The sequence below is a fragment of the Paramisgurnus dabryanus genome, chromosome 14, assembly GCF_030506205.2.
Source record: "Paramisgurnus dabryanus chromosome 14, PD_genome_1.1, whole genome shotgun sequence".
NCBI classification, from domain to species: domain Eukaryota; kingdom Metazoa; phylum Chordata; class Actinopteri; order Cypriniformes; family Cobitidae; genus Paramisgurnus; species Paramisgurnus dabryanus.
In genome coordinates this window covers 36106563-36126175 of record NC_133350.1, presented here as the reverse complement: position 1 = coordinate 36126175, position 19613 = coordinate 36106563, and the positions used below count along the sequence as shown (strand labels likewise).

Below are 19613 nucleotides of genomic sequence, written 5' to 3'. Positions count from 1 at the left end.
TGCCACGGATTGAAGATTGTAAACAGTTTATTTAATTTTAATTAACAGTTGAGTAACTTTTGGCCCTGGGTTAGATGTTGATTAACACTAAACCAGTCTAAAAATCAGTCCAGTTTCCCCAGCTGTAACCCATTGGCTGTTAAAGTCTTTTTTTTCTTATAATAAACTGACATGTTGATAACACATTCAGTTTATGTGTTTATGAGTACACTTTCAGAATGCTCTTAGTTACATGAATATCTATACTGTATGCATCTGTGAGTGTGGTGGTGCTTATGGGCTAGGACGAGTGAGCATAAGGGTGAGAGGGAAAAATCACAGTATACTCACTACAAAAATCTAGACTACACCACTGAACGGAGGTATGGCAAGAATCAGCAGTGAAGCAACCTACCCATTACACAAAAAATGCACACGGCCGCGCCGGTCTCAGTGTGTCTGCATCAATGAAAAAAATGTGCACCACCTGCATGCAGCGAGCACGCGCGCTGCCTGCACGACATCCAATCACTGCAGTCCCACGTTGGTTTGGATGTTGGGACCGTACCAGTACAGCTCAGCAGTGGTGTAGTCTACTAGGAATTGTAAAGGATTTCCGTATACCCGCTAAAAATAGCGTGAGGATGCGTAACAGCATGGTTTTGTGACATTTCAAACTTTTAGTAATAGTGAAGCACTGACCATTAGCATGCTACACTTGCTACTTTAGCGGGTTGAAATGCATATACATATTAGGCTATATATTTGGTGTGTTTGACTTTCTGCCGAACTGCGCGATCCGATCGGCATATGAAATCACTATAGCGGCGCGAAAGTGACTGGGGAGCAGAGTGGTGTGGCGCTACAAAACCCACAGGCGAGTGACAGCAAAGTACCGCGAGAGCGATTCAAAGCGGATTTATCCACGTGATAACTGGAATCGCTCTCGCGGTACTTTGACATCACCAAGAGATCTATACCACTGCAGCTAAGTCACTACATTGACATGGCAGAAGGACGGAATGCCATTTTGTTCTGGGCACTCTTCCTTCACTCTTTCAAGTAGCCTTGGCAGTGCCTGCTTCTAGTGCTACAGTGGAGCGAGTTTTCAGCCATGGTGGCATCATGGCCAATTTGATCTTTTGAAAATGCAATGCAGTATAGGGGCCTCCCTCCACCTGTCCACAGCATGCATTTTATTTCTGTTGTAAGAGGACTTGACATGACTCGAAACTAAAATGGTAGGACTTTGGACTCGACTTGAGACTTGTTGGCTTTGACTTTTGACTCGACTTGGGACTTGCCTCATCTTTGACATGACTTGACTCGGGACTCGAGGGCAAAGACTTACTTGTGACTTGCATAACAATGACTTTGTCCCACCTCTGCTTATAGCTAGACGTCACATGCCGATTGGTCTGCGCTGCGCAGCAAGAAGCCACACGAGCGCTGAGCGTTGAGTCAAATTATAAGACGAGCGTAAGAAAATGACAGAGGTCTGGTCAGGGAATTAACCCAACACAAAAGTGAAAATGATAGCAATGACTCTTTAGATAAGATCTATAGACATGCACATCAGTGTTTTATTTGTCTGGAGAAAAGGACAATTTGATATCCAAAATAGTGTCCAACATAATACTTACTCTATCAATATACTCAAATAAGTAGGGCCTACATGCACTGCTATCAAACGTGATGTGTTTTTGGTGTTGTAATCTGGAACTTGGTGTATATCAAATGTGTTTGTTAAATGTCTCCACATGGAAACGGAATGCCCTCCCCCGCACAGTCCTGCAATGAGAACCAGAAAAACCGGTTTCTAACCATTTTATTTACATGTGAATAGTGAGAGCACCCCCTCAGGAGCTGTAGCAGGGTTTTTGCGGGGTCTTTATAAGCTTAAGCCAGGACTTAGTTTAAATAGGAAATATAACTAGTTTTAACAAACATGCCTTACTAAAAACATTATTTTTCTGCATTTTGAGGCAAAAAAGGGCATGGCCGCCCGGACCTCGGTAATTTTCTGACGCGTGTCTTATTTGACTCAATGCTCAGCGCTCGTTTGACGACTTGCGGCGCGACGCAGCCCGATCGGACGGCATGTGACGTCTTAGCACCGCGAGACAGTAGGCCTACAGTATGCTTTTGAATAGATCTCGCGGTAGTGGGATGTCACAGGCCAACGGGTTTGCGCTGCGCCCCATTAAGTAAGATAAAGTGAAAATTATTCCTAGATGACCAATAAAATCATACCAGGCAGACAGCAAAGGAGGAAGGATACCTCAGTTAGTGGAAGAAATAGGTTAAATTGGGCCGGAGCGCACCGGAGCGCAGCTCCGCCTCCTCGGGTCCACAACACACCTTGCCGGAGCTCCGGTCCGTCTCCTTCAGCAACAGGGTTTGACGCAAAGCGAATAATAACGTTTTCATTCATAAAGTCACGTTTTCTTTGCATGCCTGATACAATATCATAATTCTTGCAAGTTATTTTGGCAAAAACAAAATTTTATTAAATTCAAGGTTATTTTGGGCTAAACATGGTTTGTTCGTAGTCGGTCTATTTATGAGCTAAATAGTGGCTATATGTATGACGGTGCATAAAACACTTTAAAGAAATTAAACAAACCTTGTAATCGCTGTTAACTTTGCTTACAATGACATACCATACATCTCACAAGTTATTTTGGCAAAAACCACATGTAATTAAATTAATGGTTATTTCTGGGCTAAACGTGGGTTATTCGTAGTCGGTCTATTTGTAAGCTAAATAGTGGCTAGTACAGACGGTGTATAAAACACTTTAAAGAAATGAAACAAAATACCTTAATCGCTTTGAACTTTGTTTACATGATTAAATATCATACATCTCACAAATCATTTTGGCAAAACAACATGTAATTAAATTAATGGTTATTTCTGGGCTAAACGTGGGTTATTCGTAGTCGGTCTATTTGTAAGCTAAATAGTGGCTAAGTACAGACGGTGCATAAAACACTTTAAAGAAATGAAACAAAATACCTTAATTGCTTTGAACTTTGTTTACATTATTAAATATCATACATCTCACAAATAATTTTGGCAAAACAACATGTAATTAAATTCATGGTTATTTCTGGGCTAAACGTGGTTTATTCGTAGTCGGTCTATTTATGAGCTAAATTATGACTACGTACAGACGATGCATAAAACACTTTAAAGAAATGAAAAGAAATACCTTGTAATCGCTGTTAACTTTGCTTACATGATAAAATAGCATCCATCTCACAAATTATTTTGTCAAAAACCACATGTAACCAAATTAAAGTTTAATTGGGCTAGAAGTGGGCTAGGCACAGCCCGGCTATATCGGGTCTATACTGAAACGAGACGTTGAAATGACGGCTATTGCTTGCTGGGTATAGACTATTGTACTTAATTCCTGAATCCCATTCATTCAGATAGCCTATGGATTTTTTTCCATTCGGCGGAATAAAATAATTAAATTAAGACGAGCTGAATATCATACACTGTTAAGACTGGACAAAACCGTTAGTTTTGTAGGTGTTCAGCTTGGGAGTTATACTCGGTTTAACCAAAAATGGGAATAATAATACAACAGAATATTTGGAATTGGGGCAAGCAGAACATGAATTCACAAATCACAAAAAATGTAAAATTAGATAAATTAGTTAATGATATTGCGCAAATGCTCTCGGTCTCTTCAAGGTCTACGCGAATTAGAGGTTTGTTATAAGACTCCGTTATACATCACGTCTCTTCTAATTGCACAGAAAAAATGAATCAAATGATGCGCATTTAAGTCGTACATATTTACATATTTTATTTGATGTATACGCCTTAATAATATAAGTATTTAATTTACAGATTATTTTAATCAATATATTTGATAAGGTCAGAATTATATATTTAAGTTTTTGAAACTGTAATAATTGCTTTCTTCAAATTAATATTATTTGCATTTAACATCAACTTAAAAAAATGTACGTTTTACGCCTAACTTGAACTATGATGTACTTACTATTTTTACATTGATATTATTTGAGTAAATGTAGGCAAAAAAATAAATTAATAATAAGTAGAACAAATGTTAATTTAAAAAAATCCCATATAGCCAACAGGTTTTAATCAGCAACAGAGAAACTGCGCCTTTTGCCGATGAAAAACACCTCAGAAACTCCTCGAATTTATGAATTATTACACTCACAATATGATTTAATTTACTTACTACAAAAATATAACTCATTATACAAATTTATTCAACACCATTGCACACTTTATATCGAGTTCCATACCATGTAAAGGAAAACATGATAATATAAAAAGTACAGTAATGCAGAAAAGCGCATTACAACCATGTCCAAGCTATTAAAAACGTTCAGATGCAAAAATGAACTAAATGTACAATTAGATAAACTAGTTAATGATATTGCGCAAATGCTCTCGGTCTCTTCAAGGTCTACGCGAATAGAGGTTTGTTATAAGACTCAGTTATACATCACGTCTCTTCTAATTGCACAACAAAAATGAATCAAGTGATCCGCATTTTAGTCGGATTTTTATGGAGAATAGGCTATGTGACCGTTTAACCCACGTGGACCGAACAAGAAAACGTATGCTTTCATGGAGTCCGTGTATGACATCTCTTTTATTTAGTTTTACATATTTTATTTATATGCATTTAATAATACCGTAAGATCACAATGTATACACTGTAAAAAATGATTCAGTGGCTTTGTAAATGTAGGCTATCTAAAATAAATGATTAAAGTAACTTAATAAAATCTTTTAATGTCAGTTATGTGTTTTTTTTAGTTAGACAAACCAAAATTAATGACTAGAAATAGATATTTTGTTTAAAATGTACATATTTTATTTGATGTATACGCCTTAATAATATAAGTATTTAATTTACAGATTATTTTAATCAATATATTTGATAATTTCAGAATTATATATTTAAGTTTTTAAACCTGTAATAATTGCTTTCTTCAAATTAATATTATTTGTATTTAACAACAACTTAAAAAAATTTACGTTTTACGCCTAACTTGAACTATGATTTACTTACTATTTTTACATTGATATTATTTGAGTAAATGTAGGCAAATAAATAAAATAATAAGTAGAACAAATGTTAATTTTAAAAAATCCCATATAGCCAACGGGTTTTAATCAGCAACAGAGAAACTGCGCCTTTTGCCGATGACAAACACCTCAGAAACTCCTCGAATTGAATATTTACACTTACAACATGATTTTATTTACTTACTACAAAATATAACACATTATAGAAATTTATTCAACATCATTGCACACTTTATATCGAGTTTCATACCATGTAAAGGAAAACATGATAATATAAAAAGTACAATAATGCGGAAAAGCGCATTACAACCATGTTCCAGCTATTAAAAACGTTCAGATGCAAACATAAACTAAATGTACAATTAGATAAACTAGTTAATGATATTGCGCAAATGCTCTCGGTTTCTTCAAAGGTCTTTGCGAATTATTTTGTTATAAGACTCCGTTATCATCACGTCTCTTCTACTGTAAGTGTACACAAAAAAAATAAGACGAATGATCCGCGTTTAAGTCAGATTTTTATGAAGAATATTTGACTGTTTATGTAACTGGCAAAAGAAAACTTCGCCAACCAAATGTTTGTCAAAAAGCTTGCATGTGACATCAAAGTACTGCCAATGCACCAAGAATCCCTGTCATGTTACTTCGATATCATATAGTATGCTTAAAGCATAAAGTCGAGCACACATTGTCGTCAGTATGCCCTACTGTACTTGAAACACGACTGCCCTCTACAGGTTTTTTATTTCCTGCGTCACCCACCGAATCACCCTTCTGCGGGATCTCGCAGAATTTCGGAAGTGCTCGCGGCATTCTGCTTTCAGAGACGCGCATTTTTAAAGGCCACATCTGTATAATACATTTGGTGCGAATCCAGGTCGGTACATGTTCACACCTTAAACGAACCGTACCAGAGTTCGTTTGGAACCGGACCGAGACCACCTATTCAGCTGGGTCTCGGTGCGGTTGTTTGGTCTGCACCAGAGTTCGATTGCTGTATTCACACCTGCCCAAAAGGTCCGCACCAACAGGGGAAACGAACTTGAGTTCGATTTAATCGAACCAAACAAGGCAGGTGTGAATACACCCTTAAAGTGAACCAGAAAAGGAACTAGCCGAATGTGACCTCAGTCCATTTGAGCCCTTTTTACACAGAAATTCCGTAAAATACACGGGATTTGAATCCTGGATTTTTCCGGAATAGTTAGATTATTTTACATTCACACTGCCAAGATTACACGGCATCTGATGGTCCCGGAAAGACACGTGACCTGTTGAAAGTCCCGCCCTCTCCTCTACGCAGCGTCTGAAGTTTGCATATTATATATTATTTCTATCTCCAGAAACAACTCGCGTGCATTTTTGTTTATGATAAGACTACAAAGGAGCGCATGAACGCACAGTTCTATGCTGGTGAATGATCTCAGCTTCAGAGTGGATATTTGACAAGCTCCCTGATTTCTGCTTTGATACAGTTTTCATACATTTCTCATCGTGATTGTTTATATGCATTTAAAACCCGCATTTTGAGGAGCTGGGCGATATATCTCGGTGTGATGATATGCGGGTATTTTCGTTTATTATAGCTCAAATGAGCACGTGACGCGATATTATTTTATGCTGCTGAATGATCTCCGTTTCAACGCAGTAAGTAACGAGCTAACTTACCTGATATCTGCTTCAGTCCAGTTTGCTGACATTTCTCGTAGTGAATGTTGTAAATCCCTCATTTTAAAGAGTTGAACCAACTTCATGTTGCCATGACACGCGCGTCCTCACTACGGCACGTGCGTCATTGTTTATGCGTCTCATATATCATTTCCTGATAACTGCTTCAATCTAGTTTGCAACATTCCTCGTGGTGAATGTTTATATACATGTTAGTTTGCAACATTTCTCGTGGTGAATGTTTATATACATGTTATCTCTCGTTGTAAGGAGCTGAACCATAACTTGTGTTGTGATGATGACGCGCGCGTCCTCACTTCGACACGCCCTTTATGGCATTCTTGTTCACACAGAGGGTTACCCGCGTATCTTACTAGGTCCTCTTTCCGGCAACGATCCCAGAAGATTAACGGAACGAGTTTTTGTTCACACAGACGCTTGTCTGGCAATTTTACGGGTATTTTCTGGGACCAGAGGTCTGTGTGAATGAGGTTTTGGTGTTCACAATATAGTGGGGACTCAAAAGAGAACCCAGTTCTTTTTTTTAGTCCTCTTCAGAACTGAGGTGATCTCAGACCCTTTCTTGTTCACATCACAACTTCATAAGAACTCAGACCCCAGCTTTCTGTGCAGCAGTTTATTTTGATACAATGTCAAAACCGCACGCGAAACAGACCAGGACCTCATTGATTTCACATATCAAAAAGAAATCGAACCACAAAAGAACCCAAAAGCAAACCGTACTCAGACCACCTCCAGACATGGTCTGAGTTCGGTTCGCTTTTGGGTCCTTTTAGGGGGGGTCTGAGATTACTTGGTTTGTTCACATATAACCCCCTGAACTGCTCTGAGAGCGTTTGGAGGGCTCAAACGAACTAGGTGTGAAAACACCCTAAAAACTAAAATATTACGGATTATATAGTTAATATGGATGCTGAAATAAATGTGTGTAAGCACTATGAAGCAGGCCATTTGTTTTTACAGATGTTACAAGTGCAACTTATCAACCTACATCAACTCTGTCAGCTCCAGTGGGTGTCTCTCGACATCACGACTGGAGTGTTGAGCCACCTTACACACAAGGTAAAACAGCAGTAATCAGAATAGGGAGAAAACACCTTATTGACAGCACCTTGCATAATCTTATTAAACAGGATAATATTACATTATTTGTTTAATCAATAGAGCACACATTTTCTTTCCTGAGACCCTCAGGGGAGCACCAAGAAAGAACACAAAGTAAGATAAATGAGAAAAAACTAAAAGAAAAAATTGACAACTATAATAGTGTCCTAAACAAGTGGTTTTCAATATTGTCCTAGGGGACCCACAGCTCTGTATATTTTGTATGTCTCCCTTAACTGACACACCCAGTTCTGTTCAAAATCTCTCGGATCTCTCCCTTATTGAGCTGATGATCGGAATCAGGTGTGTTAGATAAGGGAGACATGCAAAATGTGCAGGGCAGTGGGTCCCCTAGGACAAGACTAAAAACCACGGTCCTAAACAGACACAACTGACTGTGACTTAGTTGAGAAAAAATTGTGCCAGTGTCAGGAGACTTGCAATGTTTTCAAAAAACAAAGCATTTTGTATGGAAAAACCTGCAGAGGTGTAGCATGAGTTACGGCTGTGACGGTTGTCATAACCACCGCGGGGGTGAAGTGAAACCCACTTCTGTATTTTTACAAAAAAGAACAACATGCACAAATTATACAGTGGGGCAAAAAAGTATTTAGTCAGCCACCAATTGTGCAAGTTCTCCCACTTAAAAAGATGAGAGAGGCCTGTAATTTTCATCAAAGGTACACGTCAACTATGAGAGACAACATGAGAAAAAAATCTAGAAAATCACATTGTCTGATTTTTTTAAAGAATTTATTTGTAAATCTTGGTGAAAAAAAATAAGTATTTGGTCAATAACAAAAGTTCATGTCAATACTTTATTATATACCATTTGTTGGCAATGACAGATCAAATGTTTTCTGTAGGTCACAACAAGGTTTTTACACATTGTTGCTGTGTGTTTGGCCCATTCCTCCATGCAGATCTCCTCTAGAACAGTGATGTTTTGGGGCTCTCACTGGGCAACACGGATTTTCAACTCCCTCCAAAGATTTTCTATGGGGTATAGATCTGGAGAATGGCTAGGCCACTCAAGGACCTTGAAATGCTTCTTACGAAACCACTCCTTCATTGCCCGGGCGGTATGTTTGGGGTCACTGTCATGCTGAAAGACCCAGCCATGCTTCATCTTCAATGCCCTTGCTGACGAAAGGAGGTTTTTTAGTCATGGGCTGATTCATCCTTTCCTTTACGCGGATCAGTCGTCCTGGGTCCTTGGCAGAAAAACAGCCCCAAAGCATGATGTTTCCACACCCATGCTTCACAGTAGGTATGGTGTTCTTTGGATGGAACTCAGCATTCTTTCTCCTCCAAACACAAGTTGAGTTTCTACCAAATACTTATGTTTTGGTTTCATCTGTCTATATGACATTTTCCCAATCTTCTTCTGAATCGTCCAAATGCTCTCTAGCAAACTTCAGACGGGTCTGGACATGTACTGGCTTAAGCAGGGGGGCGCATCTGGCACTGCAGGATTTGAGTCCCTGGCTGCGTAGTGTGTTAGTGATGGTAGCCTTTGTTACTTTGGTCCCAGCAGGTCATTCACTAGGTCCCCCTATGTGGTTCTGGAATTTTTGCTTACCATTCTGATGATCATTTTTACCCCACGGGATGAGACCTTGCATGGAGCCCCAGATCGAGGGAGATTATCAGTGGTCTTGTATGTCTTCCATTTTCTAATAATTGCTCTCACAGTTGATTTCTTCACACCAAGCTGCTAACCTATTGCAGATTCAGTCTTCCCAGCATGGCGCAGGTCTACAATTGTGTTTCTGATGTCCTTTGACAGCTCTTTGGTCTTGGCCATAGTTGAGTTTGGAGTCTGACTGTTTTAAGTTGTGGACCAGTGTCTTTTGTACTGCTGACAATTTCAAACAGGTGCCATTACTACAGGTAACAAGTGGAGGACAGAGGATCCTTTTTAAAAGAAGTTACAGGTCTGTGAGAGCCAGAATTCTTGCTTTTTTGTTATTGACCAAATACTTATTTTCCACCATAAATTGCAAATAAATTCTTTAAAAAATCATACAATGTGATTTTATGGACTTTTTTCTCGTTTTGTCTCTAATAGTTGAAGTGTACCTATGATGAAAATTACAGGCCCCTCTCATCTTTTTAAGTGGGAGAACTTGCACAATTGGTGGCTGACTAAATACTTTTTTGCCCCACTGTAAGTTTAGAATCTGAAAGCAGTTCTGGTACAATGTGTAGCCCAAAAGCTGATCCTGTAAAAGCAACATCCTGCCTCAATCTATTTACCTTTGTATTAGCAAGAGCTCAGTGCTCCAGAATGCAGCTAAAATGGCTTTGTTTGTGACAAAAAATTATTTTGTGTGTTTTTGCCGAGACCGCAACCATGACAATTTACACATTATGTTCATGCTATGTGCGCAACAGTAGCCTATCATATTTATATTACAGACGTAACAAGTGCAACTTACCAATCTACTCCACCTCTGTCAGCTCCAGTGGGTGTCTCTCAGCATCATGACTGGAGTGTTTATCCACCTAACACACAAGGTAAACTTATTAGAATAGAGGACACACTTTATAGACAGCACATTGCATAATCTTATTAAACATGATAATATTACATTATTTGTTTTATCAACAGAGCACACATTTTCTGTCCTGAGACCCTTAGGGGAGCACCATGAAAGAACACAGAGTAAGATGAAGGAGAAAGAAACAAAAGGAAAACATTGGCAACTATAATAATGTCCTAAACAGACACAACTGAATGTGACTTTCACTGCTAGATTGTTATATTTTTGCACAGTGTGTTTTACTACATCTCCCTTACATAAATTCTATACAAACACCTATGGCATCAGGCACTGCACTCCATTGACCACTCATTTAAGCCTTGACCCTTAGTTTTGTTTAGTTTTTTCGGATGCAGAGGCACACGCAAGTAAGAAAAACATGTTTACAACATATACTAGACATTAAAATTATGGTCAATTTTCTAGAGAAAGAAAGCAGACATAACGTGGTTTACATAAAAAAATAAGATCATCATAAAGTGGCACTTAAAAAAAATTAATTAGGAGTAGATTTTTTGTGCTCATTGTTGGTTTTATGTGTATTTGGCTAAAAATGTGGAGTACAAATCACATTAGAGTCCTTATGTAGTAAAAAACCAACAACAACTGATATACTAACTAGATTGCTAGTAATGTCAATGCAATAATACATTACTCAAACTGTTATTATAAGTATAATTTTCTGAAATTCTGCTTAAGATTTTAATGTGCATTTAAAGGCGGAGTCCATGATGTTTGAAAGCCAATGTTGATATTTGAAATCACCTAAACAAACACGCCCCTACCCCAATAGAATCTGGACCTTCTGTTGATAGACCCGCCCCACACATACGCAACTCGGCATTTGATTTGATTTGATTGGCTATAAGTGTGTTTTGGTAGTCGGCCCGTCTCCTTTTCCAACGCGTTTTTCAAACATCGTGGACTCCGCCTTTAACTTATTGTATTGGTAACAAGCAAATCTAACCTACTCCATCTTTCTCAGCTCCAGTGGGCATCACTCAGGCAGACCATCACAGCTGGAGTGTTGATCCACCTAACACTCGAGGTAAAAAGCATCAACTAAATAGGAAAGAGTAAACAAAAACATTTTATTCACTGCATTTTGCACATTCTAATACAGCACAATATGTCTGTTCAAACCATAGAACACACTTTATCAGTTCTAAGTCCCTTGGGGAACCAACAAGAAAGAACACCAAGTAAGTTACCTAAACACAAGTTGTTTTATTTACTGTGTTTTTCAAGCCATCATAATTAGCTTACTTTAAGTTTTAACTTTCAAGCTCCATTTCAGCTTTGCATCTCTTAAAGGAATAGTCTACTCATTTTCAATATTAAAATGTTATTACCTTAACTAAGAATTGTTGATACATCTGTCATCTGTGTGCGTGCACATAAGCGCTGGAGCGCACTGCGACGCTTCGATAGCCTTTAGCTTAGCCCCATTCATTCAATGGTACCATTTAGAGATAAAGTTAGAAGTGACCAAACACATCAACGTTTTTCCTATTTAAGACGAGTAGTTATACGAGCAAGTTTGGTGGTACAAAATAAAACGTAGCGCTTTTCAAAGCGGATTTAAAAGAGGAACTATATTTTATGGCGTAATAGCACTTTTGGGAGTACTTCGACTCGCCTGAAAAGTCCGCTCCCCTTCTCACTCTCATTATGGGAGAGGGAGGGTGTTACTGCGCCGAGTCGAAGTACTCCCAAAAGTGCTATTACGCCATAAAATATAGTTCCTCTTTTAAATCCGTTTAGAAAAGCGCTACGTTTTATTTTGTACCACCAAACTTGCTCGTATAACTACTCGTCTTAAATAGGAAAAACGTTGATGTGTTTGGTCACTTCTAACTTTATCTCTAAATGGTACCATTGAATTAATGGGGCTAAGCTAAATGCTATCGAAGCGTCGCAACGCGCTCCAGCGCTTACTTGCACGCACACAGATGATAGAGGGATGTATCAACAATTCTTAATTAAGGTAATAACATTTTAATATTGAAAATGAGTAGACTATTCCTTTAAGCAAATCAAATTAGGGCAAACCATATATATGGGTGGGACAATTTTTTGAAAATGTCAGTGTTACATTTCACCCTAAATAAAGTAACATGTTCTTAAGATCCACCAGGGAAGATGCACATGATAATACAGTGGCTGTACAATTTCAGTTGTAAAGTTGTTGTTCAATATCAGCATGTGTTTAAAAACTAAAATATTACGGATTATATAGTTAATATGGATGCTGAAATAAATGCGTGTAAGCATTATGAAGCAGGCAATTTGTTTTTACAGATGTAACAAGTGCAACTTATCAACCTACTCCACCTTTCTCCGCTCCAGTGGGCATCACTCAGGCAGACCATCACAGCTGGAGTGTTGATCCACCTAACACTCGAGGTAAAAAGCATCAACTAAATAGGAAAGAGTAAACAAAAACATTTTATTCACTGCATTTTGCACATTCTAATACGGCACAATATGTCTGTTCAACCCATAGAACGCCCTTTATCTGTTCTAAGTCCCTTGGGGAACCAACAAGAAAGAATACCAAGTAAGTTACCTAAACCAGTGGTTCTCAAACTTTTTCTGCGTGCGGCCGCCCTTGTGACCAGTATGTTCCTTCGCGGCCCCCCAAAGAAAATTTGACAAAAAACTGTTCTAAAATTTAACATTTAAATTAAACAAAAAATATTAAGTTATACAAAGTAGTGCTGTTGGTTAGTAGCTTTATTTTTTCAGGTATAATTACACAGAATTCATGGTAAATTGATGTATTTTATAAAATGTCATAAAACTGGGGCCCCCCTGGCACTATCTCGCGGCCCTCAGTTTGACAACCACTGACCTAAACACAAGTTGTTTTGTTTACTGTTTTTCAAGCTATCATAATAAGCTTACTTTAAGTTTTAACTTTCAAACTCCATTTCAGCTTTGCATATCTTAAGCAAATCAAATTAGGGCAAAACATATATATGGGTGGGACAATTTTTTAAAAAATGTCAGTGTTACATTTCACCCTAAATAAAATGTCATGTTCTTAAGATCCACCAGAGAAGATGCACATGATAATACATCTAACAATAAAAACCTTACAAATATATACTTGCAGGTACTTCTGGCATGAGTCCGGCACCATTTCAATGTACAAGTAAGTTTTTATCAGTTTAAATAAACTGTAAAATGGATTGTTTTATTCATCAAAGCTACATAAATTATATTACTACCTGTATTGCAGCTGTTGAAAGGGCAATTCTGGAAACAATAGAGAAAATGGACATGAAGATCAACCATTTGACTTCACTGGTCCAGTCTCTATTGGGAAACAGGCGCGTTGTACCCCAAATGCAAATGGATGAAGAGGAGGAAGGTGGTGTCTTTCCTTTAGCATCCATTGCAGACCTAGACAGGCTAGAACAAAGCCTAGCAGACAAAGGGTTTATGCAGAGAATGGTAAGAATTTTTGGAATCATTAAACCTACAACAATTTTTGAATTTAAGACATCTGTTAAGATGTAATTATGCTTTCTGAATTACTCCTTTCTTTACTAGGATCTTTTCTTTGATTGTAGGGGGATACACCCACATTTCTAAGAACTTTCTCAATTTTGTCACTAGCAGGAATTCTTTGCGCTAAGATTTTTTATGAATACAGGCCCAGGACTCAAATGTAGATTTTAACAATGCTGAATTTAAAGACTTAAAGTGCTTTGCGCTTGAACCAGCAATAAAATCAGTTCTTATAAATTCACAAAATTGCTTTGGATCAAATAGAAGCATCCTTCATGAAGAGTTTTACAAAATCTTAACTTAAGTCATTACTTTAAACAATGCAGGTCAATCTTAATGCTAACATATTACTTCAAACTTTACCTGTTGAAGGTGAACAGACTATCAATCAGCGGTGGGCCAAATATGAAGAAGACAGTATGGAGAATTTGCTCCAAGGTGTTCACCAGTAATGTTGCCCGGCAACTGAATTGGTGTGGGAGGGGAGACAAAAGAGGAATCCGTAAGACAAATATTGGTGCCCTCTTAATAGGTAAGTTCAAATGTTAAAATGTTGATTCACATGTAGATAAAATAGCAGGGCAGTCATTCTATGAAAACCAGCCATTTTGTTGCACGTTTTGCCACTCAACCGGGCGAGCTCTCGCGTGGTCACGTGGTAAAGTGAAGTCAACGCATACCCTCTGGCTTCACCTCACGCTGTTTAGCGTTCTATGCGCAATCGAGTAATTTATATAAATCAATGATACCCTCTGAATTGCGCGCATACAGTATGCCGAGCAAGGAGACGCGGATCCCTTTTGTTTCAACACCGTCTGAAGTTTGTTTTAAGGCGGAGTAATCAATAGTGTATTTGCATTTTGCGCCGGAGTAGAAGATCGGATTCATAGCAGTTTTCCCAAGTCGCATTATGTAGCCAAATGTCAATGGATGGAATACATAAAGTGACCACGTGTATAAAAGGCTCTTAGTTGGGCGCGATTAACACTTTTCATGTGACAGCACAATTGAACACGCCAAGAACGTACCATTGACGCTCTCTATCCACAAAATAAAACAGGTGTTAGAACCACTAAAATGACACGACAACAGATTACATATTAAACGTTAAACAATTTTCCATTGTATGTGCAAGCATGCGACTTGTAATGGAGTGGGTGAGGTGCAGTTCACGTGCGGAGCGATATTGTAGGTGGAAAATACCGATATATCACAAAAAACTTGCTGTACAAACAAGTCATAACCTTGTTAAGAACTACTGGATGTTTAAATCGCCAGGTAAACATTTCAGAAATCCCGTTGCCCAACTACAGAAACTTAGCAAATACTCGCCAACTAGACAGCAAACAGGCGATTATGATATCCTCCCAAAAATATTTTCAAGTTATTAACCGATCCCATGCCAATACATAAGTACGGTAGTATTACAATATACTTCAGAAAAACTTCCAATGCAGCTCACCTTTTGGCCCACATGTCTTCTCCGCATTTCTGCATCCAGCCTCGTGCTACGTTCTTCTTCTACTGTTTTTTGGCGAATAGCAAATCAATTTCGGTTGCACTACCGCCACCTACTGATTAGCTCTAATTTTACCCTTTCACCATTTAGAAAACACCAAATCCTACAAATAAACTGTTGCAGTGTATGATAATCGAAAAAATATTTTAGGCTGTTTTTAAATAATAAAGTACATGATGCCCTCTTAAACACACACACAAATTAGGGATGTCAAAAGATAAATCACAATTAAGCGCATACAAAATTAAAGTTTGTTTTTGCATAATATGTGTTCAACAGCCCAAAGTCAATTATTCCCCGCTTATACTACGCTTACTACACCTCAAGACAACGGTCAGATGATATATTTAAAGGGATTCGTCCGTTTTTTGTACTTAAATCGTTATTGTGAGTAGGACTATTTCTTCTGTGCCTCATTCAACGGCTCTTTTGCTTGTTCCAAAACATAATTTTAAAGCTGACAATGGATAGCATTCTAATGTAGTTATTAATGAAGTTATAAGAGAGAGAGAGAGAGAGAGAGAGAGAGAGAGAGAGAATGATTGAATTTTTAACAAAATTTTGAATGTAATACCCATGGTATGTATTGTTAGTTAAATCTACCAACACTTCTAACCATCAGTGATGTTATGAGTCAAAAGTGTGTTTGTAACAAACTTTTTTTGTAATAATATGTATTAACAAACACCATCACCAATAGCACACACTACATAATAAAAATAAAGAGTAAAACTACCCAAATAAAGGAAACACTCGTTTTGTCATCTGCAGGATGATAAAACATGTTCAATAAAACATCAGAATCTTGTGAATTCTCAAAAACGAACAGTGGAGAATTGACAGAAATAAAGTCAAATTTTCAGGTTCGTCTAGTCAGTATGGTCCTAATGCTTATGAAATAGTTTTAGAGAATGTACATTTTTTAACAATTATCCAGCGAGAGCAAGCGAGGGAAGGAGAATGAAGTTCACGTCACTTGATTCCAATTATAGAGCAAGATAGGGAAAGAGAGAGAGTGAGAGAGTGTAACATCAACATACATTTGCAGGCACAAACAGTTAAGGTGGAACTTGTAAATGTGTGTGTGTATATATAGCATGGGCGTCGGAACCATTATACGTGGGTGGGACAGGACCCACCCACTTTTTAAGACCAATGATAATGGACCCACCCACTTTTTCTCTAATTTAGCGCATTTGTTGGTTCACTTATCAAAGCGCTGTTAGTCCAAATCCATTCCACTAAAGCAGGGATCCCTAACCTTTGCTTCTTTTACACCGCGGACCCGTTTCAGCTTTTAAACATAATTCGCGGGGGTGAGTGGACGCTGAGTTGCTGTTCAAACATAGTGCTGAAAAACCTAATTTGCCAAATGTATAACGTTTTAAACAGAAGTAAATGTCAAACAACCATGCATTAGGAAAATTAATAACTGCTTTATTTATAGTATATTTTCTATAGACGTGTAAAACCATATTATAGCGGATTATTTTACTTTCATTGTTTCACGAGTTTGCCTGCCCATTTAGTCTTAATAATTAACGGTAAACGAACTTAGCTTGGTGTTCTTAAAGGCAGCTCAAACCTTAGGTCGGACTCGAGCCCCAAGTTCAAGACACAGAAGAAAAAAAAGAGGAGATGATGAGGAGAGATGCCAGAAGAATTGCGTCTGTCGTGGAGGCACAGAGACTCCCGTTTTGCTTTTAATGATAATTAACACAGCACTAAATGTGGTTCCTTTCAAACATTAAAAGTATAGGCTACTCGTTAAAATATTATTACTGCTGTAAATAGTTTATTTTGATTATGGCACGATCGCTGGATAATTTTCACGTTTTTTTTTACAGAAGCCAATTACTTTTCATTTGCGATATGAACGTCTTCACGTATTGTTATTATTTGCGAGGTACATTTGCAAATAATTCATAAAGTCATACCTCTGTTTAATCGATTGTGTTTTAGAAGTACACATGCTCAAACTCTAATGACAGCATTGTTTCCCGACGGATACCATAAAATAAAGTGATCTCATTTCCAGAATCTCATATTTATATGAGATTGGGTATAGCAAATAAAAAATGTATACAAAAGTTGTATCAGTTTACCTTCATTCGTTTTTCTTACCTTTTATTTCCTCAAAATAAAAAATAAACATTGTAGCCTACTGTCAGCAGAGTAGAAAAAAAATGACACAGAGAAAGATAAATGAAACATGACATCTGTCATTATTTGCAAAATATTTAAAGGGCTATTACCAGAATTTCGACCGCAAGGCTACTGTCTTTAATTTAATAATCGCAAATGTTCAGGCTAATTAAAAGGAAACATGAAAATGTCATCTATTGCAGTAAATGTATTTTTCAGGGGGGGGGTTATGTGGGGACCCACCCACTTTTCATTTGCTTCCGACGCCCATGATATATAGTTATAACAGGATTACTTTTGAATTGACAAAACCAAAATAATATATCACCCACTACCAACCCATATATACTTTTGGGTGAGTTTTATGCTTGTATTACTTTGCATGATTTATTTAGAAGTATATTTGGTGTTAATTTTAATGTAATTGGTGTGATTAATAGGTACTTTTTTTCTGATTTAATTATTTTAATTGTTTCTTTTAACATACAGCCTCAGCTATGAGGAATCCGGTCCTTTTGTCCCCAACTGAAGCGGACGCAGAAAAAATCATCAAAGATTTCCTACGCTTGGCCCCAGGGAGGGTGTAATTGTTGTTTTATATGTTTTGAAGTCATGTTTGTTATGACAAAAGTGTAGTGTTGTTTACATTTAATATTATATTAATATGGTGTTCAAGTTAAAATAGTTTCTTTACCTATTATTAAAATAGGCAAATGCATGTATTATTTTAAGTTAAGAATAGTGTGGTTTACTTCCTGATGAACATGTTCTGTAATTGTAACATGCATATGGAAATATTTTGTGCAATAATTTGTAGATAGACAGTGCAACATTGTTTTATAAAAATAATTGTGTTAATGGGAGAGGAAAATTAAAATACAATCATGCCTGCAGTGCAATCAGACATCTTACAGGCATATAAACGTCTTATTGACATCTTTAAAAAGATCAGCTTGGCATTGTTCTAAATAACTAACAACACCATCATAAAAAAGCACACAATGTGTTTAAAGAGCGTTTCAGTAGCTAAATGTATAAGTCAAAGCCTGCAGTGCATCCCTCTAAACGCTCTATAAAGCGGACACCTGTTTGCTGTCCAACTAAACTAAAACAATGTTAATTACATAAACATTGAATATCTTTAGTAAGGGAGGCCTTTGTGTGCATAACAAAGGCAACTTACTTGATCCAGCATTCCCAGCTCTTGTGAGCATCCTTCATGCAGATCCTTATGCAAATGGTTTACATGCTGATCCACCTAACATGCAAGGTAAAAGAGCACTTAATTAGCATAATGAGGAAGGAAATAGAAACATGATATTCATGATATTTAAAACAATTAAGGCAATACTAAATTTTCTGTTCAATCCATAGAGCACTTATTTTGAGTCTCCCCAGAGTGACCACCAAGGACAAATATGGAGTAAGTTACCTACAAATTAATATTTTAGGTTTACTTAAAAATCAATATGCTGCATATTCATGGCAACATACAGATCAGCATGTTTTGCTCAAATATGACAGCGTGTCAATAAGGTTTAATCTTGTGCTAGTTGTAATATGCGTGGTTAGTCATTTTTGAGCAATGTTTGTAGCCAAACTGACAAGAAGCGTCATTGACTTCCATAGTAGTCTTTTAACCTATTATGGAACTCAATGGGGCCTCTGATCGGTTTGGTTACAAACATTACATAAAATATATTCCTTCATGTTCATCAGAACAAAAACATTTATACACATGAAAGCGAGTGAATTACAGAATTTTAATTTGTGTGAACTATCCCTTTAAGAACTTTATCTTAGTACCCTTTATGGTGGACCCCTAATTTTAGTTCTGACATGTTAAAGTTGTGTTCACACACCCATTGCTAGTCTAAGAAACTTGACCTCCACAGGGGTTGGATGTTTATGATTTGTGATTGTCATGTTATGCAGCATTTTTGCATTTAGGGTTCAGAAAAAAATGTGTTGCTGGAATCAAGACTAGTTTCGTTAGGACTCAGCATTAATTTTTAGTGTGTCAACTTGTA

At 37.4% G+C, this 19613-nt stretch overlaps 2 protein-coding genes across 4 annotated transcripts in view; both read left to right on the top strand.

The window, feature by feature from the left end:
• The window catches only part of LOC135758196 (uncharacterized), a 118307-nt gene that overhangs the window by 52674 nt on the left and 46020 nt on the right, over positions 1-19613 (top strand). The gene's annotated exons all lie outside the window — the stretch shown is intronic.
• On the top strand, positions 11410-19000 carry LOC135758146 (uncharacterized). The gene is made up of 8 exons (XM_065273009.2): positions 11410-11451; positions 11552-11605; positions 12705-12809; positions 12910-12963; positions 13522-13560; positions 13648-13862; positions 14292-14451; positions 18073-19000. Exons 5-8 carry the CDS (start codon positions 13533-13535, stop codon positions 18168-18170), a joined length of 501 nt encoding a protein of 166 aa, XP_065129081.1. The 5' UTR covers positions 11410-11451; positions 11552-11605; positions 12705-12809; positions 12910-12963; positions 13522-13532; the 3' UTR covers positions 18171-19000.